The sequence below is a fragment of the Scyliorhinus torazame genome, chromosome 5, assembly GCF_047496885.1.
Source record: "Scyliorhinus torazame isolate Kashiwa2021f chromosome 5, sScyTor2.1, whole genome shotgun sequence".
Classification (NCBI taxonomy): Eukaryota; Metazoa; Chordata; class Chondrichthyes; order Carcharhiniformes; family Scyliorhinidae; genus Scyliorhinus; species Scyliorhinus torazame.
In genome coordinates this window covers 96,861,921-96,886,204 of record NC_092711.1, presented here as the reverse complement: position 1 = coordinate 96,886,204, position 24,284 = coordinate 96,861,921, and the positions used below count along the sequence as shown (strand labels likewise).

Here is a 24,284-nt window from a genome sequence, read left to right as displayed (position 1 = left end):
AGGGTAGACAATTGGAAGATGCTGTCACTTGTATAAGGATGAAAATAAATATAACTTAGTAATACATCTAATGAGCAATTCTCTTTAACTAGACATTAAAATAGAAAATACTGGAAATACCCAGCATATCTGGCAACATCTGGGGATTGAGAAACAGTTGACCTTTCAGATCTGTGCTGATGCAGTGTAGTTCTGATGAAAGATCTTGGACATGAAATGTAAACCATGTCTCCCTCTCCACAGACACTACCAGATCTGCTGAGTATTTCGATTCTGGCTTGGGTCACTGTCTGTGCAGAGTCTGCACGTTCTCCCCGTGTCTGCGTGGGTGTCCTCCGAGTGCTCCGGTTTCCTCCCACAAGTCCCGAAAGATGTGCTTGTTAGGTGTATCCAAACAGGCACCGTAGTGTGGCGACTAGGGGATTTTCACATTAACTTCATTGCAGTGTTAATGTAAGCCTACTTGTGACACTAATAAAGATTATTATTAGATTATTATTTTTGTTGTTAATTCAGATTTCCATCATCTGTAGTTTTTTTGCTTTTCTTTAACTGAACAGTGCTAAGAATGTGGAACTCATTAGCAGAAGGGTTTAAAATCACTGACTGAGCTTCAATCTCAGGTGTAAAATCCCACCACAAAATTCCTTGGATTTGGATTTGTTTATTGTCACGTGTACTGAGGTACAGTGAAAAGTATTTTTCTGAGAGCAGCTCAAACAGATCATTTAGTACATTAAAGAAAATAAAATAAAAAGAAAATACATGAAAGGGCAACCACAAGGTCCACAATGTAAATACATAGACACCGGCATCGGGTGAAGCATACAGGAGTAAAGGTTAGTGATAATGTTCGTGTTCAATTAGTTTTAAAATATTAGTATGATTATAAAGTTGTAAAAAGATCTGTTTGGCAGAGCTCACAGAGAGTCGCCACGCTCCGGCGCCATCTTGGGTCCAAAATGAATGTGCCTTCAGGCGAATGTGGAAATGAATTCACTCGGTCATCATATTTGCTGACATAACAGCTCAGTCACACTGGAGGAAGAATCATAGAACCTACAGTGCAGCAGGAGGCTATTCGAGTCTGCACCAGCCCTTGGAAAGAGCACCCAAGTTAATCTCACGCTTTCACCCTATCCCGGTGACCCACCTAATCTTTTGTACAGCAATTTATCACAGCCAATCCACCTAACCTCTACATCTTTGGACTGTGGGAGGAAACCGGAGCACCCGGAGGAAACCCACACAGACACAGGGAGAAACTGCAATCTTCCCACAGTTATCCGAGGCCGGAATTGAACCCGGGTTTCTGGCGCTGTGAAGCAGCAGTGCTAGCCACTATGCCACCATGCCGCAACTCGCCAACATTGAGGGCATTTAAAAGTTTATTGGATAAGCATATGTATGATAATGGCATAGTGTAGGTTAGATGGCTTTTGTTTCGGTGCAACATCGTGGGCCGAAGGCCCTGTACTGCGCTGTATCGTTCTATGTACTTCACATGCACTTTGGTTGCTGTACCAATTAATTTAATCATATGGCATCTTGACATATGGCCCCAATCGAAATCGGACCACAAAGCCACAATTTCAATTGAGCAATATTATGTCTTCATGGTTGGATATATACCCGGCATCCTCCACGTGAACGACTGTGTCCTATTCAGCCCACAGGAGCTTCTTGCGCAGGCGCACCACCAAGCTGTAAGTGGAGAATGCGCAGCGCGGTCTCTGAATAGAGCATGCGCAGTGCGGTCTCTGACTGGGGCATGCGCAGTGTGGTACGTGTCTGGACTTGGGCGGTGAGGGGACCAATGATCGGGTGAACTGAGTCACGGGGCCGCGAGGTGTGGGGGAAGAGACAGCGGAGTGCCTGGGAGGGGGGGGGGGGCCTCATAAACACCGTAAACACAGCATGAATGCCTCAAAGCCCGAATAAGAAGCTCCTGATCCTGTGTTTGCAAAGGACGTTGTTGGGCTGCTCTGCATCACAGACCCAGAATAACGGCAGCCATATTGCAGCAGGGCGCATGCGCAGTGCTCCCTGGCCTGTCAGCAGGAGGAGAGAATGTTGTGGCTGACAGTGATGTATTCTGGAAACTCCTTTTACGGGGTTAGAAGGGGAGGATTTACACACAGCAAACTCAAACCAAGACAATTTTTATGTCTCCTCAATTTATATCTCACACTAGCAGTTGAAGGTCTTTGTAATTTTCTTTTTCAGGAAGTTCGAAGTGGAGGACTGATTGATGGGAAATTTAAACCAAGCATCACATTGTGATCTGACAGAGTCAGCGATACATCCGAACCTGAATATCAGCAGCATCTGGGTGTGCAAGGTAAAATGTTTGTCTGTTCTGTCTGTGCGAGAAGATTCCAGGTCTCAGTGTGACTGGAAAAGCCCCAAGATTCACAAACCGTGGTTCGATCGCACCTTGAAAGCTCAGCTCCGGGCAACAAACCTTAGGAGAATAGAATGGCCTCAGAGGGAGTGTAGAGCACAGATTTCCCTGAGTGATCATAAGATCATCAAATCCCTCCAGTTCAGAGGGGGGGCCATCCAGCCCATTAAGTCTACACCAACCCTTCAAATGAGCACTCTACCCATTTATGCTTCCTCCATCCACCCCACCTTATACCCATAACCTAGAACTTAACCTGCACATCCTTGGACATTAAGGAGCAATTTAGCATAGCCAATCCACTAACCTGCACATCTTTGGACGGTGGGAGGAAACCGGAGCATCCGGAGGAAACCCACGCAGACACGGGAGAATGTACAAACCCCACACAGAGACCGGAATTGAACCCGGGTCCCTGACGCTGTGAGGCAGCAGTGCTAACCACTGTGCCACTGCTGAATCCCAAAGTTAAATTATACGGTGTGATTATAAAAAATAGTCAGAGAGTCATTGTGGCACAGCGGAGGCTATTCGGCCCAGTGAGTCTATGCTAGCTCGAGAGCAATCCAGTCAGTCCAATTCCCCTGTTCCATCCCTCTATCCTTGCAGGTTTCCATTTAATATTTATCCAATTTCCTTTTGAAAATATTCATCGTGTCCATTTCTGCCCTCCCCTCAGCCGTAACTTTAGGGACATTACCACTGACTTTAAAATCGGTCCCCTTCACATCTCCCATATCTTTTACCCCAAACCTGTATGTGTCCCCGAGTCCTCGTACGATCAGTGAATGGGAACAGATTTTCTTTGTATATTTTACCTAAACCCATCAGAATTTTCTACACCTGAATTAAATCTCCTCAACCCCCTCTGCCGGAACCATTCTGCAAAATCTCTTCTGCACCTTCTCAAGGACCTTCGCATTCTTCCTGAAGAGTGGTGACCAGAAATAGACAATTCTCGAATTGTGGCCTAATCAGAGCTTTATAAAGCAGTAAAACTTCTATTTTGTGCTCATTAACACCATTTATCAGCTCAAGAGGCAATTTAATAAAAGCAAAATACTGCGGGTTCTTGAAATCTGAGGTAAAAACAGAAAATTCTGGATAAACTCAGCAGATCTGGCAGCATCTGTGAAGAGAGAATTAGAGTTAATTTTCGAATCTAAATGATCTTTCTACAGAACTGCTTTGCTAACTACTCGCTGAATATATCATGTCACTTCAGAGAGAAAAGCACTTAGAAACCCCAGTCCCCTGTGTCCCTGCACAATCTTTAGCACTATTCCATTAATTATATCTTTCCCCTCCCTAACCCCTTTGCCACCTGATTGAGGGTTGTAATCTTTGGAATTTAGAAGATTAAAAGGGAATTGATCAAAGTTTTCAGGATGTTAATTGGAACTGACGAGGTAGATAGAAAGGAACTAATTCCACTGGTTGGGGAATCTCGGACGAGCAGACACATTCTAAACATAGAATCCGGTTCTGGCACCTTTTCAGGGACAGAGTTCCAGATCCTGAAACCTCTGTTGCTGCAGAAACTGCTGAACTCACTGCTGAGTTCTGAAGGTTGTAAAGTGTTGAATGGAAAGATGAGCTGCTGTTCCCGGAGCTCCCTTTGAGCTGCATTGGAACAGTTCAGGAGGCCAAGGGCAGAGAGGTTAGAGTGGGAGTGGGACAGATAATTAAAATATGAAGCAATCGTCCAGCATGCAGCCAAATCCTTGATAAAAGTCGCACAGTATATCATCCTTCTTCTTGTGAAGTGATGAATCATTTCCACTTCCACCACCCTCCAGGGCTGTGAGATCCAGGTTATCACTCTGTGTAAAAAAAGGTCTTCATATTCCCCGCTGCATCTCAGGTTCTCTCATGTGAACAGCTTTTCTTTATCGACCTGATCTATGTCTGTATTAATTTTGTACACCTCCATCAATCTCCCCTCAATCTCATTTGCTCTGTGTAGAACAAGCCCAGTTTCTCCAACCTAACCTTGCCGCTAACTTCCCTCCTGGAACCATCCTGAATCTCCTCAGCACTTTGTAAGGATCCTCATATCCTTCATAAGGACTGGTGACCAGAGCTGGATATAATGTTGTGATCTAACCAGGACTTTATAATTTCTTGTTTTAGTGCTCAACACCTCTATTTATGCAGCTCAGACCCCTGATTTATTAACTAACTCCTGTTATAAGAAATAGATCCCACGAATGCTTTGGTCATGACCCGTACTCATAAAGCATCAATGATGACACAAGTTTTAAAATAGTTCCTGTAATATTTGTCCTGAATACCAGACACCTTCCCCCAAGTTCTGGAAAGGGAGGGTTAATAAAGCCAGGTACTCACAGTCTGCACAAACTTCGAATGTGACTCCAGACCCATTTGTAAAACTGAACAAATAAATCCCTGAATTTATTCCGACTCTTTTCTCTATACCAGCTCCAGTAATCACTGATTGGGAAGGGACCAGAATCTCAGGAGGCTTCACACTGCTGTCTTCTCGTGTGGAAGTGATCTCCTATCAGATTAATGTGCTCATGCTGGGAGTATTTAATACAATGTCTGAACCTCTGATTCTGCTTCCTGTCCAGTATCCCCCCTCATCCATGGATCTTCCGTTTTACCAACTGGGGAAAAGGTTTGCCTGATTGATCTCGATGGTGGTGAGATTACCCAGAATGCCCAATCGGTCAGAAAGTCCCGTATCGGTGACTAAAGGAACCCAGGGTGAGGACGCAGGGCTGTGCTGTGTTCTGAGCATGCTCAGTGTGGCTGGTGGAGACAGACTGAAGGGGATCAGGCAGTTCAGGGAGGAGATTGTGAGCACAGGGGAGGAACTGGAGCCGGGGGAGGACCACAATTAGATGAGCCCAGACGATTATCGGACTGGCGATTACCACGATGTAGGTGAGGGAGCACAGAGGTGATGGTGAACAAGACCTGGTGTGAGTGAGGACAGGAGCAGATGAGCTTTGGATGACCTCCAGTTCCTGTGAAGTTGAATCTGGGAGATCGACAAGACCCACATTAGAATAGTCCAGTTTAGAGGGAACAAAGGAATGGATGAGTTTCAGCAGCACATGAACTTAGACAGGGACATAACTGGACAATGTTACTGAGTGGAAATAGGCGGTGACAGTGATATGTGGACAGAAACACAGCTTGGGGTGAAATATTCCCGTACCAGCCTCCCCGAACAGGCGCCGGAGTGTGGCGACTAGGGGCTTTTCACAGGAACTTCATTGAAGCCTACTCGTGACAATAAGCGATTTTCATTTCATTTCATTTTTCATATGCCAGAGATTGTGAAGAGCGTGATTCAGCCTCAGACAGTTCCCAGGAAGAGAAATGGAGTCGGCGGTGAGGGAGTGGAGTTTGTAATGGGGAATGAAGACAATGGCTTTGTCCATCCAGTAGTGTATGTCAGATAAGTCAGGATGGTGTGCGAGTTGGAGGGGAACTTGGAAATGATGTTCACATATTCCTGCTACCCTGCTCCTTCGAGGTGGTAGAGGTCGATGGTTTGGGAGATTCTGTCAATGTTCTGCTTGTTCTGAAGATATTTAAATACTTCTTTCAATTATTCAGCCTTTACTACTCCCTTTCTCTCTCCTTCTCGCAGTGTGTCAGAGTCTCGTGTAGTCTGGTCGCCACACTACCAGAAGGATGTGGAGGCTTCATAGAGGGTGCAGAAGAGACTTACCAGAATGTTGCCTGGTATGGAGGGCATTAGCTATGAGGAGCGGTTGAATAAACTCGATTTGTTCTCACTGGAACGACGGAGGTTGATAGAGGTCTACAAAATTATGAGAGGCATACACAGAGTGGATAGTCAGAGGCTTTTCCCCAGGGGAGAGGGATCAATTACTAGGGGGCATAGGTTTAAGGTGCGAGGGGCAAGGTTTAGAGGAGATGTACGAGGCAAGTTTTTTACACAGCGGGTAGTGGGTGCCTGGAACTCGCTACCTGAGGAGGTGGTGGAAGCAAGGACCATAGTAACATTTAAGGGGCATCTTGACAAATACATGAATAGGATGGGAATAGAGGGATACGGACCCAGGAAGTGTAGAAGATTGTAGTTTAGTCGGGCAGCATGGTCGGCACGGGCTTGGAGGGCCAAAGGGCCTGTTCCTGTGCTGTACTTTTCTTTGTTCTTTGTTCTAGATCCAGACCAGTTGGCAGGTTCCCTTCCCTGAAGGACATTAGGGCAGCACGGTAGCATTGTGGATAGCACAATTGCTTCACAGCTCCAGGGTCCCAGGTTCGATTCCGGCTTGGGTCACTGTCTGTGCGGAGTCTGCACATCCTCCCCGTGTGTGCGTGGGTTACCTCCGGGTGCTCCGGTTTCCTCCCACAGTCCAACGATGTGCAGGTAAAGTGGATTGGCCATGATAAATTGCCCTTAGTGTCTAAAATTGCCCTTCGTGTAGGGTGGGGTTACTGGGTTATGGGGATAGGGTGGAGGTGTTGACCTTGGGTAGGGTGCTCTTTCCAAGAGCCGGTGCAGACTCGATGGGCCAAATGGCCTCCTTCTGTACTGTAAATTCTATGATAAAATTCTATGAACCAGTTGTGTATTTACAACAATCCAGCAGGTTTCATGGTCACTTTTTCCCAGTGCCGGCCCCACAAATGACCAGATTCATTCAGCTCAATTTCACAACCTGCCTTTGTGTTTTTGTGGGTTCTCTCGCACTCCCTATTTTCTGTTTTAAATCAGTTTCACAGGGTGTTCGAAGGAGAGGATTTGCAGTCGGGAAACTTCATCAGATCAGGATCAGCTCCAGTTGCTCATTTACCGTAACCTGAATATCAGGGGATTTTGAACATGGAAGGAAACAGCACCATTCACAGTGGGGAGAAACCGTACACGTGTTGTGTGTGTGGACGAGGCTTCCGTCGATCATCAGGCCTGTCGAGACACAAGCGGAGTCACTCTGGGGAGAATCCGTGGAAATGTGGGGACTGTGGGAGGGGTTTCATTTCCCCATCAGAGCTGGAAACACATCGACGCAGTCACACTGGGGAGAAACCGTTCTCCTGCTCCAAGTGTGGGAAGAGTTTTACTATCTCGGCCAACCTGCTGAGACACCAGCGAGTTCACACTGTGGAGAGACCATTTCAATGCTCAGACTGTGGGAAATGCTGTAAAAGTTTCCAGGAACCGATGCTGCATCAACGTGTTCACACTGACGAGAGACCGTTCAGGTGCTCTCACTGCGGGACTGGGTTCAGGCGATCGTCCCAACTCATTGTACACCAGAGGATTCACACCGGGGAGAGGCCGCCTATCTGCTCCAAGTGTGGAAGGAGATTCACTCAGTCATCTGACCTGCTGACGCACAAGAGAATTCACACTGGGGAGAAGCCCTTCACCTGCTCCGTGTGTGGGAAGGGATTCACTACCTCATCCACCCTGCTGAGACACCACCGAGTTCACACAGACAAGAGACCTTTTAAATGTTCAGACTGTGGGAAGGGCTTTAAATGTTCCTGGGAACTGATGTCCCATCAATGTGTTCACACTGACGAGAAGCCATTCAGATGCTCTGACTGTGGGACTGGGTTCAGACGATCATCACAACTCACGACCACCACCGAATTCACACTGGCACAAGGCCTTTCACCTGCTCTGAGTGTGGGAACGCTTTCACAACCTCACCCAGCCTGCTGAGACATCAGCGAGTTCATAAATAACTACAGTGATTGGAATTTTCCGTTAATCACAACCAGGACTGACCCAGGTTCATTGGGGTCTGGTTCTGCTGATGTTAATAAACCCCAGCCCACTTACAGGGACTCGTATTCTGGCTAAAAGCCAAATAAATCAGCTTTGTGTTAAATACAGTGTGTTGAATCTTTTAAATATCTCTGATGCAAATTGGTTCCTTTTGATGAGCTCTCCCTCTCCTGTCTCCTCCATCCTCACCTCCAACAAGCGAGGAGCTGATGGAGCTTCTTTGTCACTGAGATTAAGACAATCTGATCAGCTGCCTCTGCTGCTTCCCTCCCTCCCACTAGCCCACCAGCCAAACTGTCCCTAAAGCTTCCTACTGCCCAAGCCCTGAATTCACATCTTTCTCCAGTCATTCTGAAAGAACTTGTCAAGATTGTGACATTGAATTTTCTGTCTTCAAATCCCCTCTCTCTAACTCCCAGTAAGAGGAGTTTAGAGGTTTTCAGTGGAAATGCAGGATAGAAATTCAGAACAGACCATTCCAGTTTCTCTGGTACATTCCCCCAAATCTATGAATCTCGGTCCCACACACTCCCATCCCTCTCTGCTCATTGTTCCAGATTCAGTCTCCAGTTTCCTCCTGATTCTTTTCTCCTCTCCAGATTCTCTCTCCTCCTGTCCTTAAACTGGTGACTCAGACTGTGGCTCAATCGCACTCCTTCACTCTCATTCTAAGAAATATCCCAGCTCACAATTAATCATCTTTAACAACTTTATAATAATAATAGCTTATTGTCACAAGTAGGCTTTAATGAAGTTACTGTGAAAAGCCCCTAGTTATTACTGGTAATTTTCATGTTTGGGAAGAATCACCTTTTCCCAATTGTGGAGAACAGAAATCCAGCGGGCAGCTCAGAAATTCCTCCTCCCCAGGACTGTTTTAACAAGCTGCGTGTATCTGAGTTACATTTATACAGACTCACTCACTCAGTGATCAGATCGCACTGAACTATGACACAAGCTGTGTGTATCTGAGTTACATTTATACAGACTCACTCACTCAGTAAGTGATCAGATCTCAATGAGCTACAACAAGAGCTCTATTTATAATGAGTTTTAAACATGATAAAATGTGCCAAGCAGTTTCACTGGAAAAGGGGGACACATTGGGTCAGATGACCAAAGTCTTGGTCAAAGAGTTTGGTTATAAGGAGAGTTTTGAAGGTGGAAAATGAAGGGGAGGGGTTTACGGATGAAATTCCAGAGATTGGGGTCCAGGCAGCTGATGGCACGGCCCCCAATTGGGATGTGATTAAAATCAGGGATGAAGGTCATCCAGGAATGGTGCTCCATGTCATAGATTATCATAGAATTTACAGTGCAGAAGGAGGCCATTCGGCCCATCGATTCTGCACTGGCTCTTGGAAAGAGCACCCTACTTAAGCCCACACCTCCACCCTATCCCCATAACCCAGTAACCCCACCCAACACTAAGGGCAATTTTGGACACTAGGGGCAATTTAGCATGGCCAATCCACCTAACCTGCACATCTTTCGACTGTGGGAGGAAACCGGAGCACCCGGAGGAAACCCACGCACACACGGGGAGAACGTGCAGATTCCGCACAGACAGTGACCCAGCCGGGAATCGAACCTGGGACCCTGGAGCTGTGAAGCAATTGTGCTAACCACTATGCTACCATGCTGCCCTAAATGTATGTGGGCCTCAAAGCCCAGACTTTTGGGACAGTTTGACCATCCCTGGTCTCAGATAAAAATAATTCCCTGATAAACATCTTGTAAGATCTTGGTTCATCTGTAACATAAAAAGTTCGGACCAGTTGAGTCCTCCTGTGCACTCGATGGGGATTGACTTTAACAGATTTAAAATCCTCTGGATCTCAGGGTCACAACAAGAATATGTTTCAGTCGAGATTTAAATATATAAATATTGAAAAACTGAACAAGAATGGGGACAGACAGCAGCTCGATCATCTCAAAGTGAGAAATGAATGGTCTCTGTTTCAGGTGGGACTCCTTCAGAATGAACACTTCCCACCAGCAGCACCAACCCCCCTCCCCCTCCCTGTTCACTGAACATTCCTTCACCCACTCATCCTCCCATTGCACATCCACCCAATGGCCCCCAGCCTGGATTCACATTCAGCATGAACTCAGTGAAAGACTGAGCTGGCCCCGGGATGTAAGAACGGACAAGAGCTGGAAGTGGTTCCAGTCAATACAGTTTGTGCATCATTATTAAATAAAGAAACTTCATATCTTGTCAAACTCCCATTTCAGACACTTGGTGAATTACAATTTGGAGCCCAGACCCTGTTGCTTCTACTTGATGCATCCTGTGTGGTTTCAGCAGAGGTAGAGACAGGCTGCTCACATCCCTGCTTTCACTGCCCAGAGGCTTGTGGTCTCCACCCTCTGGGTTTCAGAGCCCCTGAGGGTCCTGGGACAGACTGACCCATCTGTACCTGTGCGGGGCAGATTCAGCTGGAGACGGGGCGGCATGTTGGATACTGCCTGTGGGTTTGGGGGGGAACGGGTCTAAGGTGGGAGCTCTTTGAGTGGAGTTCCCAGATCCATGTCGCCTTCCTCCACCATCCCTCTCCTGGACCAGCGTCACATCATTCCTCCCACTCTGCTGCTGACCAGCTTGGTGGAGATCAGTGACGTGTTGACAGTATCTGTCATCCTGTTCAAGGCAGAAGACATCTCCTGCACGGCCGTGGTCATGACCTACACTGACCCATTTCAGAGCCGTGCTTGAAGCTCCATGGAGGTAGCCACTCTCTCCATGACACAGTCTCTGGAACCTCCTCTAGCCCTACAACTCTCCAAGCCCCCTCACTCCTCCTATTAGGGGAGAAGGTGGCATCGTGGTAATGTCACTGGATTAGTGATCCAGAGGCCCAGGCTAATGCTCTGGAGACACGGATTCAAATCCCAAATCCAATGAATAAACCTGGAATTCTAAAGTTAGTCTCAGCGGCCGTGACAACTATCATCGATTGTTGGAAAAACCCATCTGGTTCACTAATGTCCTTCAGTGAACTGAAGTAAATCTGCCCTCCTTACCTGGTCTGGCCTACATGTGACTCCAGACCCACAGCAATGTGGTTAACTCTAGTGCTGAGCTGGCCACTCAGTTGAAGGACAATTAGGAATGGGTAACTAAACCCGGCCTTTCCAGTGACATCCACATCCCATAAAACAATCACAAAAAAAACCTCACCCCCTTCAGCTCTCCCGACTTGCTTCACTCCACCATTGGCAGAGGCACTTTCACCTACCGAGGTCCTGAGGACTGGAAGGCCCTCACTAAACCGGTCTCCTTACCTTTTCCACCCAGCTTCTGTCCCTCTGTGAAGGGTCTCCGACATTTTAAAATGTTGATGGGTAAATGCCAGTTGTTGTTGTCGCTGCCTCACATTGGAAAACTCAGGAATGTCACAAAAACACTCGGATACTTCAGACCGAAGATTCTCAGCTGGAAACTTCACCTTCAGTCAGGAACAGATCACAGCTTTGCATCATCTCTGATTGGACAGCAAATTTTGTAAAACAAATCACCATCTAATAATGTTCTTAAATGTCAGAAATTAATTGACTGTGAATAGAATGAGCTCTCTCTGGCTCTCAGTAACAAAGCCTCCACAGCAGCTTGCTGGGTGACACACACAGCACAGGCCTGTTCTCTCTGTCACAAACCCTGAAACCAGATTTCTAAACTGGAGAAGGTTGGATCTGACGACCCAAATATAAACCAACTGTCTGAGTAAAGGTTAAAACGGTTCGACAGGAAAATCACTTTGGATGGAAAGATTTTCAAAGTGATCGGTGCTGGATTCAGACTAACACCAAACATTCTGACTGGATCCAGAGGAAGGAGAACACAAGAGACTCCAGCCCCGGAGATCAGCTCCATCTGTCCCAGTGTCTGATCCGGGATCAGTAAACCATTCCGAGGAGACTGTCACCTCCAGCCCCGGAGATCAGCTTCATCTGTCCGAGTGTCTGATCCGGGATCAGTAAACCATTCCGAGGAGACTGTCACCTCCAGACCCGGAGATCAGCTCCATCTGTCCGAATGTCTGATCCGGGACCAGTAAACCATTCCGAGGAGACTGTCACCTCCAGCCCCGGAGATCAGCTCCATCTGTCCGAGTGTCTGATCCGGGATCAGTAAACCATTCTGAGGAGACTGTCACCTCCAGCCCCGGAGATCAGCTCCATTTGTCCGAGTGTCTGATCCGGGATCAGTAAACCATTCCGAGGAGACTGTCACCTCTAGCCTCGGAGATCAGCATCTCCCTGATCCAGGACCAGTGATCCATTCTCACATGTCATTGGTCGCATGTATTTTCTGCCGATTTAGCTGGTGTACCAAATCTAAACTGTTGTTTTTTCATAAACTGGTTTAAAATCACCAATGACTTGGATCCCCTTTTTGGGTAAACTGACTCCTGGAATAAAATCTTCCAGTTTCCAGCATTCATCATTAATCTTGTTGCCTCTAAACACAGTTGTAAAGGAGCCTTGTCTGTATCTCGGAGCTCTGAACCATGGAAGGGAGCGACTGAGGCACATTTCTTACACACCTCAGGGTTAACCCACACATTCAGTTCTGGATCTGATTGACAGCAGCGAAAACAGCTGAATCCAATCCCTGGAGACACTCATGAAGTCGCTGGTGTTTCAGCATAAGTTGTAAGTCAGTGAATCCATTCCCACACTCGGGGCAGGTGAATGATCTCTCTCCAGTGTGAACTCGCTGGTGAATCATCAGCCCATCGCTGCTTCTAAAGCTCTGCTCACAGGCAAAACATTTAAAAGGTTTTATATCAGAGTGAATTTGTTGGTGTTTCAGTAGGTGATAAGACTGAATGAATCCCTTCCCACACACAGAGCAGGTGAACGGTCTCTCCCCAGTGTGAATTCTCTGATGTACAGTAAGTTCAGATGATCGCCTGAAGCCAGTCCCGCAGTGAGAGCAACTGAATGGTCTCTCGTCAGTGTGAACACGTTGATGATATGTCACTTTCCCGGAAGTTTTAAAGCACTTCCCACAGTCTGGACATTTAAAAGGTCTTTTATCAGTGTGAACTCGCTGGTGTTTCTGCAGGTTAGATGTAGCAGTGAATCCCTTTCCACACAAGGAGCAGGTGAATAGCTTCTCCTCACTGTGAATGTGTTGGTGTCTCAACAGATACTTTTTGCTTTTAAATTTCTTCTCACAGTCAGAACATTTGAAAGGTGTCTGATCAGTGTGAACATACTGGTATGTCAGCAGGCTGGACGACTGAGTGAATCCCTTCCCACCGGTGGAGCAGGTGAATGGCCTCTCCCCAGTGTGACTGCGTCGATGCATTTCCAGTTCAGAAGTGTAACTGAATCCCTTCCAACAGTGCCCACATTTCCACGGTTTCTCCATGGTGCCGGTGTCCTTGTGTCTCTCCGGGATGAATGACAAGTTGAACTCTCGTCCACACAAGAACACATGGACGGTTTCTCCCCACTGTGAATGGTGTGATGGTTTTTCTGTCTATGTAATTGGTTAAAACTCTTTCCAGTCAATTCACTGGAACACTCACTGTCTGTGTGGGTCTCTGTGCTTTTCCAGTCACACTGATGTTTAAAATCTTTTCCCACAAACTGAACAGACAAACATTACTTCTTCCACATTCAAAGATATTCAGGTTCTAAAGAATTGAGTGACTCTTTCCGATCTTGATGTTTGGTTGGAGTTTTCTGTCGGCCAATCCTCTGCTTCCAATATCCTGTAAAAGGAGTTTACAAAAGCCATCACTGTCAGTCCAGGATAGAAAGTCTGAACAGGCAATTCTAGTTTCTCTGGAACATTTTTTCCTCTCTTGTTCCCCCAAAGCTGTAAATCCCCGTCCCGCACACTCACTCTCTCTCTCTCTCTCTCCTCCCTGGGCTGAAATCCAAACCCATCTCACCATTTCTTTCCTCCACTCCCAGTTTTCTCCCTCCCTCTCCTCTGCCTGGGTTCAGTTCTCCAGCTCCTGTCTGCAGACTGACACTAAAACCAATGGGTCTTATTGGGGGGTTTGGGGCCTCCACTCACCCGCCTGAATCCAGCTTCATACCTGCACTGCGCATGCTCCAGCTCACAATCGCTGGGGAGTTATTGACGGTGGCTGCTGACCAATAAGAGGAGAGCGATCCAGGTCTGGATTTAACGGCCGCCATCTTGGGAAAGGAAGTCGGGTCTTTTGTTCTTGGAGCAGGGCGCTTGGGCGGCCATCTTAGTATGGGAAGAGGGAGTGGGCGGGCCTTCCTCCCCACTCAAAGGCCCCGGGGAAAACAGCGACCGCCGCCATCTTGGGAATGGAAGTCGGGTCTTTTGCTCTTGGAGCAGAGCGCTGGGGCGGCCATCTTGGTTAGAGAAGAGGGAGTGGGCGGGGCCTCCTCCCCAGTGACAACACCCGGGTCACCCGGCGGCCGCCGCCATCTTGTGGCGGGATTTTCTACCCGGGTCTTTAGTGAAGGACAATGAGCTGGAGCTGAGGTTGAAAAGTGTTCAGAGGAAGGTCTGAAATCAGATTTACAGCCAGATATCTGTAAGAACCACAAAGTTCACATTCAGTATGTTTGCCAAATGAAATCACAATGCTGCAAACACTCAGTTCTGAAGAAGAATCAGATTGCATTGGAAATATTAACTCTCTTTCTCTCTCTTCACAGAAGCTGCCAAACCTGCTGAGGATTTCCACAACTTTCTGTTTTCACTTCACATTTCCAGCTTCCGCAGAGTTTTACTCAAATTATTATGTTTTTGAAATACTGTTACATAACCAGTTAAGAGTAAAACAATTGTCACCATTTAAATGTCCAAATCAGTGATATTTATTTGTTTAACTGAGACTGGGCTGTTCAGGAGCAAAGTCAGAAATCACTTCACAGAAAATATAGTGAAATCTGGAATTCTGTTCAGATTCTGTCAATAGAAACTATAAAAACTGATAGATTGAAGTTTGTGAGACAAGAGTATTAATGGTTATAGAATCAAGGCAGTTGGATGGATTGAAAAACAGATCAGGCATCTGCAAACTGGAGCTTCATGTCTGAGGTTGAACTGATTCTGGTTTTGTTTTGAAGGTGGTGTTGGTTTCCTGTCCTGTCGATCATCTCCACACCCGTGGGTAATTTGCTGGAGGTGAGATAATCTTTATTTGTGTCACAAGTAGGCTTACATTAACACTGCAGTGATTAACTATGATTAACACAAACTGATTTGACTTGATTTTTATTCAGAATTTAATTTCTTATAACAGGCTTGGAGTTTATGCATCATAATAAGAACGGTCTTTATTATTGTCACAAGTAGGCTTATATTAACACTGCAATGAAGTTACTGTGAAAATCAACTAGTTGCCACACTCCAGCGCCTGTTCGGGTAAATTGAGGGAAAATTCAGAATGTCCAGTTCAACTTACAATTCACCTCACGTCTTTCAGGACTTGTGGGAGACCCATGCAGACACGGGGAGAATGTGCAGACGCCGCACAGTGACCCAAGTGGGAATCGAACCCAGGTCCCTGGTGCTGTGAAGCAACAGTGCTAACCTCTGTACTACCGTGATGGGGAAAAGGGTTCATGCAGTGACACAGCCCTGTCTGATCCCAGTCTTCGCTGAGATAGTGTCTGGGGTGTGTCCATTGATGAGGATCATGGCTTGTGTGTCATCATTGTGCAGGCGGAGGATGGTGGCCAATTTCTGAGGACAGCCAAATTTGAAGAACATACTGAATAAAACATCACTTTGACGGTGTGAAGTGCTTTTGTGAGGTTAGAAAAGACCAAGAACTGTGATTGATGCTGTTCCTTGTATTTTCCTTGGGTTTGTCAAGTAGTGTAGATCATGTCTTTGGTGCCTCCATGAAGGGAGAAATCCTACCTGTGACTTGGGAAGGAGCTCTTTGGCCACGAAGAGGAGATCATTGAGGAAGATCCTGGCAATGATCTCTGTGGCAGACAGCAGGGAGTCAGTCGCCTGTGCAGTTACCACAATCAGACTTGTCTCTCTTGAATATAGTCACAGTGTCTCTGAGATCCCCCGGCATGCATCCATCTTCCCAGGTGAGGAATATGAGATTGTGTAGCTATGCCAGGAGTGTAACCCCGCCATGCTTCAGAATTTCAGCAGCGATTCATTCTGCTCCAGAGGCCGTGTTGTTTTTCAGGTGTTGAATGGCTTTTTCACTCTGCTCCCGATTGGGGTCCAACGTGGACTGAGCCGGACGCGATACTGGGGAATGGACTTGAGGACGTTAAAGCCAAAGACAGAGTCTCGGTCGAGGGGTTCTTCAGAATGTTCCCTCCAGTGAGCACTGACTGACTCTCTGTCCTTGATGAGTTCCCCTCCACACTTTGCTCTCAGCCATTGCCTGCTTAGGTCATCAATTGTATTGGCAGCGCTGGTGAAACTGTGCATGCCATTGCTTTCCATGAGCTATTGGCTATCCCACACTCTCCTACCCTCTAAAGGCTTCAGAAACTTGGAAAGCCTGGAGCAGGCACCTCAAAGGCACTGGAGCAGTACTTCCAGCAGTGCCTTCAGAAGATGCTCCAAATCCAGGGGCAAGGAGGGCGATCCAACAGAGGGGAGGGAAAGAGAAAACTGGGAGTGGGGGAAGAAAGTCGGGGGCAGAGGTTAGTGTAGTGGCCATCACTAAGGAGAAGGTGCTGGGGAAGCTGAAAGGTCTGAAGGTGAATAAATCACCCAGACCGGATGGACTACATCCCAGGGTACCGAAGGAGATAACTGCGGAGTTTGTGGAGCCATTGGTGGTGATCTTTCAGGATTCACTGGAGTCAAGGGGCTCCCAGGGGATAGGGAAGTGACGAATGTAACACCCCAGTTTCAGAAAGAAAAGAGATAGAAGATGGGAAATTATAGGCCGGCTAGTCTGGATGGGATTACGGAGTTCTTGGAAGTGCATCGTGAAATAGGACTGTCAGCACGGTTTCATCAAGGGGAGGTCATGCCTGATAAATCTGTGAGAATTCTTTGAGTAGGTAAAAACAAAGGAGAGCCAGTGGATGTGATCCATTTGGGTTTCCAGAAGGCCTTTGACAAGGTGCCATACAACAGGCTACTAAATAAAGATAATAGCCCATGGAATTAGGGGCAAGGTACTGGAAAGGTTAGAGAATTAGTTGACAGGCGGCGAGTGGGGATAAAGGGGTCTATTTCAGGATGGCAGCCGGGGACTATTGGGGAACCACAGGGGTCAGTGTACATTAACGATCTGGAAGAAGGTACAGAGGGCACTGTTGCTAAGCTTTCAGATGATAGAAAGATGTGTAGAGGAACAGGTAGTGTTGAGGAAGCGGAGAGGCTGCAGAAGGACTTGGACAGGTTAGGAGAGTGAGCAAAGAAGTGACAAATGTTATAGAATATGGAAAAGTGTGAGGTTATGCACTTTGGAAGGAATAATCGGGGCAAACTATTTTCCAAATGGGGAACGACTTCTTGTTAGGTGAATTGGACATTCTGAATTCTCCCTCTGTGTACCCGAACAGGGGCCAGACTGTGGCGACGAGGAGATTTTCACAGTTGCAGGGTTAATGTAAGCCTACTTGTGACACTAATAAAGATCATCATTATTATTATTACCTGGAGTTCTGTGTACAGTTCTGGTCGCCACATTATAGGTAGGATGTGATTGCACTGGAGGGGGTGAAGAGGCGATTCACCAGGATGTTGCCTGGGATGGAAGGTTTCAGTTCCGAAGCGAGGTTGGATAGGCGTGGGTTGTTTTCGTTGGAGCAGAGAAGACGGAGAGCCGACCTGATCGAGGTGCACAAAATTGTGAGGAGTGTGGTCAAGGTGGATAGGGAGCCACTGTTCCCCTCAGTTGAAGGGTCAGTCACAAGGGGACACAAGTTCATGGTGAGGGGCAAGATGTTAAGCAGGGGGGTTGAGGAAAAACCTTTTCACCCAAAGGGTGGTGACGGTCTGGAACGCACTGCCTGGGAGGGTGGTAGAGGCGGGTTGCCTCACATCCTTTAAAAAGTACCTGGATGAAGACTGGCACGTCAGAACATTCAAGGCTATGGATCAACTGCTGGAAAATGGGGTTAGGTCGGTAGGTCAGGTGTTTTTCGTGTGTCGGTGCAGACTTGATGGGCGAAAGGCCTCTTCACTGCTGCTGTTGATACAATGTTAGGTGGCATTGTAGGCAGCCCAGATGATGGCATAAAATTGCAAGGGGATATTGACAGACCAGGTGAATGGGCAAATTTGTGGCAGATGGAGTTCAATGTAATCAAGTGTGAGGTTATCCGTTTTGAACCAAAAAAGAATAAAACAGAGGACTTTCTAAATGGAAAGAGGTTAAGTACAGTGGATGTCGAAGGTGCACAGATCCTTAAAATGCCACGAACAAGTGCAGAAATCATCAAAAAGGAATGCCAGCATTTATATCTAGAGGATTGGAGTATAAAGTCACAGAGGTTATGCTGCAGCTATACAAAACCCTGGTAAGACGCCACTTGGAGAACTGTGAGCCATTCTGGGCACCACACCTTCGGGACGATATTGTGGCCTTGGAGGGAGTGCAATATAGATTTACTAAAACGATACGCCACGATACCTGGACTACGGGGGTTAGGTTACGAGATAGATTATTGATTGATTGGTTTTATTTATTGTCACGTGTGCCGAGGTACAGTGAAAAGTATCGTTCTGCGGACAGTCCATACAGATCATTCCAGACATGAAATAAACCCATAGGACCTACATAAATACAGAGGCAAGGGGTGAGCATACACAGTGCATTCCTACTCAGTAGAGAAGATGTGCGAAGAGATCAGTTCAGTCCATAAGAGGATCATTCAGGAGTCTGGTAACAGCGGGGAAGAAACTGTTGTTGACCCTGTCACCGTGTATTCTCAGACTTTTCTCTGATGGGAGAAGTTGGAAGAGAGAATAACCCGGATGGGAGGGGTCTTTGATTATGCTGCCCACTTTCCCAAGGCAGAGGGAGGTGTAGACAGAGTCAGTGGATGGGAGGCAGGTTCGTGTGATGGTCTGGGCTGTGTTCGCGATTCTCTGTAGGTTCTTATGATCTTGGACCAAGCAGTTGCCATACCAGGCTGTGATGCAGCCAGATGGGATCCTTTCTATGGTGCATCTGTAAAAGTTGGTAAGAGTTAATGTGGGCATGCTGAATTTCCTTAATTTCCTGAGAAAGTATAGACACTGTTGTGCTTTCTTGGTTGTAGAGTCGGCGTGGGTGGTCCAGGACAGATTGTTGGTGATGTGCACACCTAGGAATTTGAAGCTGTCAACCATCTCCACGTCGAACCATTGATGCAGACAGGGGTGTGTACGATGCTTCGCTGAAGTCAATGACCAGCTCTTTAGTTTTGCTGACATTGAGGGAGAGATTGTTGTTGTTACGCCACTCCACTTGGTTCTCTATGTCCCTCCTGTAGGTATTGAAGATGTCGAGGGATATGATGGATAGTGTGTGAAAACGATGCTGAGGTAGATCAGCCAATGATCCCATTGAATGGTTCAGCAGGCTCGATGGGCCGAATGGCCAACTGCAGCTCATATTTGTTGTGGTCTCCTGGACAGGAAGCTGTGAGCTTGGATTTGTCAATCAGCCTGAATCAGCACCTTCAGGAGAATAGGGAGGGTGAATGTTAGATACAGCAGAGTGAGAATAGAGGGAGATTGTGTGGGATGGAGATTTTCAGCTTTCAGGGAATAAGAGAGGAAAAAATGTGACATAGAAACTAGAATTGTCTGTTCTGAGTTTCTCTCCTGTACTGACAGTGATGAGTTTTGTAAATTGTTTTTACAGGATATTAGACGAGGAATTACAGACAGAAATCTCAAACGTTACGTCTCGATCTGACAGTCACTCCCTTCCTTCGAACCTCACTATCTCCCGCCTTTGAATCTAGAAGGAGAAATGTTTTCCCGAACTGACAGCTAAAGATTTCAAACATCAGCGTGACAGGAAAAACACCGAGACCCACACAACACACACCCGAGTGAGAGTGTTCCAGTGAACTGACCGTGGAAACATCAGCGTGACAGGAAAAGCACCGAGACCCACACAACACACACCCGAGTGAGAGTGTTCCAGTGAACTGACTGTGGAAACATCAGTGTGACTGGAAAAGGACCGAGACCCACACAACACACACCAGAGTGAGAGTGTTCCAGTGAACTGACTGTGTAAACATCAGTGTGACTGGAAAAGGACCGAGACCCACACAACACACACCCGGGTGAGAGAGTTCATAGAATCTCAGAATTTACAGTGCAGAAGGAGGCCGTTTGGCCCATCGAGTCTGCACCGGCCCTTCAAAAGATCAGCCTGCCTAAGCCCACACTTTCACCCTATCACAGTAACCGAATAACTCCACCCAACCTTTTCCGACACTAAGGGCAATTTATCAAGGCCAATCCACCTAACCTGCACGTCTTTGGACTGTGGGAGGAAACCAGAGCACCCGGAGGAAACCCACTCAGTCACGGGGAGAACGTGCAGACTCCAAACAGAGAGTTCCAGTGAACTTACTGTGGAAAGAGCTTTAACCAGTTACACAGCCTGAATAAACATAACATTCACAGTGAGGAGAGACCATACCCGTGTTGTGTCTGTGGAAGAGGCTTCAATAGATCATCCAACCTGGAGAGACACGAGGAGACCCATAACATGGAGAAACCGTGGAAATGTGAGGACTGTGGGAAGGGATTCCGAGCCCCATCTGAGCTGGAGACCCATCGACGCAGTCACACTGGGGAGAGGCCATTCACCTGCTCTATGTGTGGGAAAGGATTCACTCACTCCTCCAGCCTGCAGAGACACCAGCAAATTCACACTGGGGAGAGGCCATTCACCTGCTCTCAGTGTGGGAACGGATTCACTCAGTCCTCCAGCCTGCAGAGACACCAGCAAATTCACACTGGGGAGAGGCCATTCACCTGCTCTATGTGTGGGAAAGGATTCACTCAGTCCTCCAGCCTGCAGAGACACCAGCAAATTCACACTGGGGAGAGGCCATTCACCTGCTCTCAGTGTGGGAACGGATTCACTCTGTTATCCAGCCTGCGGACTCACCAGCGAGTTCACACTGGGGAGAAGCCATTCACCTGCTCTCAATGTGGAAAGGGATTCATTACTTCATCCACCCTGCGGAAACATCAGCGAGTTCACACTGGGGAGAAGCCATTCACCTGCCCTCAATGTGGGAAAGGGTTCCGTTTATCATCCACTCTGCGGATCCATCAGCGAGTTCACACTGGGCAGAGGCCATTCACCTGCTCTCAGTGTGGGAAGGGATTCATTACTTCATCCACCCTGCGTATCCATCAGCGAGTTCACACTGGGGAGAGGCCACTCACCTGCTCTCAGTGTGGGAAGGGATTCAGTGATTCATCCACCCTGCGGAGACATCAGCAAGTTCACACTGGGGAGAGGCCGTTCACCTGCTCTCAGTGTGGGAAGGGATTCTCTCGGTTATCCACCCTGCGGAGACACCAGCGAGTTCACACTGGGGAAAGGCCGTCCAACTCTCAATGTGAGACGGGATTGCATGCTTGATCGGACCTGCTGTGACACCAACAATTTCACAATCGATTACAGGGGTTGGATTCTGCTGTTATTGTTTCTGCTCTACACCCAGGACTGCATTTTGTTCATTCTGACAGGTGGTCAGTGGGGATGGTCGGAGGGTTTCTTTCTGCTGGACTGGCCGGTCTCACCACTTTGCTTCCAATGGGCTGATGCTCTTTGAGCCTTGTTGCTAATACCTGGCTTCAAATTGCACAAGGATCGCAGAATGAAAGCGTGTTTGGAAGTTGAAAATATTTATTTTCCATTTCTGTTTCAAACCCCTCAAAGCGGGCCACGTTGGCATGGAGATGGACCCTGGTGGTTACATGGTTCCATTTATTTGTGCGTTACAGAAGAAAACTATCAGGATGTCAGGATTAGGGTAGCACAAGTGATTAGCACTGTGGCTTCACAGCGCCAGGGTCCCAGGTTCGATTCCCTGCTGGGTCACTGTTGTGTGGAATCTGCACGCTCTCCCCGTGTCTGCGTGGGTTTCCTCCGGGTGCTCTGGTTTCCTCCCACAATCCAAAGACGTGCAGGTTAGGTGGATTGGCCATGATAAATTGCCCTTGGTGACCAAAAAGGTTAGGAGGGGTTATTGGGTTACGGGGATAGGGTGGAAATGAGGGATTAAGTGGGTTGGTGCAGACTCGATGGGTTGAATGGCCTCCTTCTGCTCTGTTATGTTCTATGTTCAAGGTGAGGGTCAGTTTGTCTGAGGTGGACTGGGAAACTGATTGGTGCAGAGAATACCTAATATTTAAGGAATTATGAATTCCCGTGGCGGCTGTGATGGAGTAAGTCGCATATTTGGTGGCTCCCGCTGTGGCTGGACATTTGGACCTTTCCCCCTGACTTTTTTTCGGTTTTACACGCTAAACTCTAAGGTGGAGGCAATTGGGCACTGTTTCCACATATTGGTGTGTGGAAAAAAAACCAGACGTGCACAAACGGCAGAAATAAGAAGACAAGCAAGGGCTGGGTTGAAGCTGCAGCAGAAGACAACATGGCTGATGACTGGACCCCTGGTGTGACGGCCCAGCCATCAACGGAGCAGTTGATGCAGGTCATCCAGGATGGCTTTGCAAGGCAGACACAGGACTGGCTACATCCGATAAAAGAGTCGATTGATCGGCTGGAACACAGATTGGACGCCCAGGATCGGGCGATCCAGAAGCTGGAGAAAGTGCTAGCGATCAGGAGGAGCACCAAACGGTGGTGGAGCTGGAGGTGGGGATGCTGAAGGATCAGCAGAAAAGGCTTCTGGAGAAGGTAGAGGACCTGGAGAATAAGTTCCGCCGGCAGAAGTACGAATCGTTGGACTCGCGGAGGGAACTGAGGGAGCTGATGCTGGCACATACGTCGCGGGTATGTCTCCGAAGCTTTTGGGAGATGGGGCATTTCCCCGACCTGTGGAGGTGGACAAGGCATACAGAGCGCTGGCAAGGAAGCCGCAGCGGGGGACCCTCCGAGGGCGATGGTAGTTAGGTTCTACAGGTTCCTTGACAAGGAATGTATTCTTCAGTGGGCCAAGCGTACGCGGAGCTGTAAGTGGGACAATGGTATCCTGTGCGTTTACCAGGACCTGAGCGTGGAGGTGGCCAGGAAGAGGGCCAGCTTCAACCAAATCAAGGCAATCTTTTTTAAGAAGCAGGTGAAGTTTGGGTTGTTGTATCCGGCTCGTCTCTGGGTCACATATGGGGACCAGCACCATTATTTCGAGTCGCCCGAGGACGCGATGGACTTTGTGAACAGAAAAGGGCTGATGGCGAACTCAGAACTTTTTGAACTACGATGTAACTTTTTGATGCCTGTTTGTCTTTTTTCTCTTCTGTATTTGAGTTCTGTTTAAGAAGGGGGAAGTAAAAGTTATTCGTTTCTTTGTTCTGGTGGGGGTGGGTGGCAGTGCCTTTTACTTTGAATTGCACTACTGTGGGACTTTCTTTTAACTGGGTGATTGTTTGGGGACGGCTAGATGAGAGAAGTTGTTTGGATGAGGGGAGGGAGGGAACAATAGATGGGAGACTATCTCGCGCCGGAGGCGAGGGCCACCAAGCTAGCTGGGTGAGCTAGCTCACGGAAGCAAAGTGGGGGGGGGGTATATGGTTAGTTTATGGCATGGGTTAGGTTACAGAGTGTTGTTGCTGGGAGAGGGGAAGGGGGGTAGTTGTTCTGCTGACGAGGGAGGGACTTGGGTTGAGGGACAGAGTGGAGGTCGGGGCTGCCGGGGGGTGGGCTGGAGGAGGCGCGGCGCCAGACACAAAGACTGGAGGGGTCGCGATTTTGATTAACAAGCGGGTGCTATTTGAGGTGGGCAGCATAGTTTTGGATGGGGAGGTCATTATTTTATGGTTAGTGGTAAGCTGGAAGAGATGAAGGTAGTTTTGGTTAACGTGTATGGGGCAAATTGGGATGACGTGGAATTGATAAAGAGGAGTTGGGGAAGATACCTGACCTGGACTCGCACAAGTTGGTCATGGGAGGGGACTTTAATACAGTTATCGATCCCGGTCTGGATCGGTCGTTTTCAAAAACGGGTCGGGTGCCATCAACGGCAAAGGAACTGAAAGGGTTCATGGAG

The 24,284-nt window shown here is 47.7% G+C and overlaps 2 protein-coding genes and 1 long non-coding RNA gene across 7 annotated transcripts in view; all 3 read left to right on the top strand.

Moving 5' to 3' along the window:
* LOC140419082 (uncharacterized) overlaps positions 1-23,854 on the top strand; it is an 81,677-nt gene extending 57,823 nt beyond the window's left edge. Inside the window, exons 1-3 of one of the 5 annotated variants that reach the window (XM_072502832.1) lie at positions 14,558-14,683; positions 15,222-15,279; positions 19,940-23,854. In XM_072502832.1, coding sequence (XP_072358933.1) covers positions 20,804-21,691 — 888 coding nt within the window. In that variant the 5' untranslated portion in view covers positions 14,558-14,683; positions 15,222-15,279; positions 19,940-20,803 and the 3' untranslated portion in view covers positions 21,692-23,854. Of the gene's footprint in view, positions 1-14,556; positions 14,684-15,221; positions 15,280-19,348; positions 19,453-19,939 lie in introns of those variants that run through there. The other 4 variants (XM_072502833.1, XM_072502835.1, XM_072502837.1 and 1 more) reach the window with 4 other exon arrangements.
* LOC140419068 (uncharacterized) lies at positions 1,884-8,250 on the top strand. The gene is made up of 2 exons (XR_011945512.1): positions 1,884-2,341; positions 7,128-8,250. It is a non-coding gene; the product is annotated as an uncharacterized lncRNA (long non-coding RNA).
* The window catches only part of LOC140419077 (uncharacterized), a 46,345-nt gene continuing 37,394 nt past the window's right edge, over positions 15,334-24,284 (top strand). The window contains exon 1 of the mRNA XM_072502824.1: positions 15,334-16,202. The gene's annotated coding sequence lies outside the window, so the exon portion shown is untranslated. The remainder of the gene's footprint in view (positions 16,203-24,284) is intronic.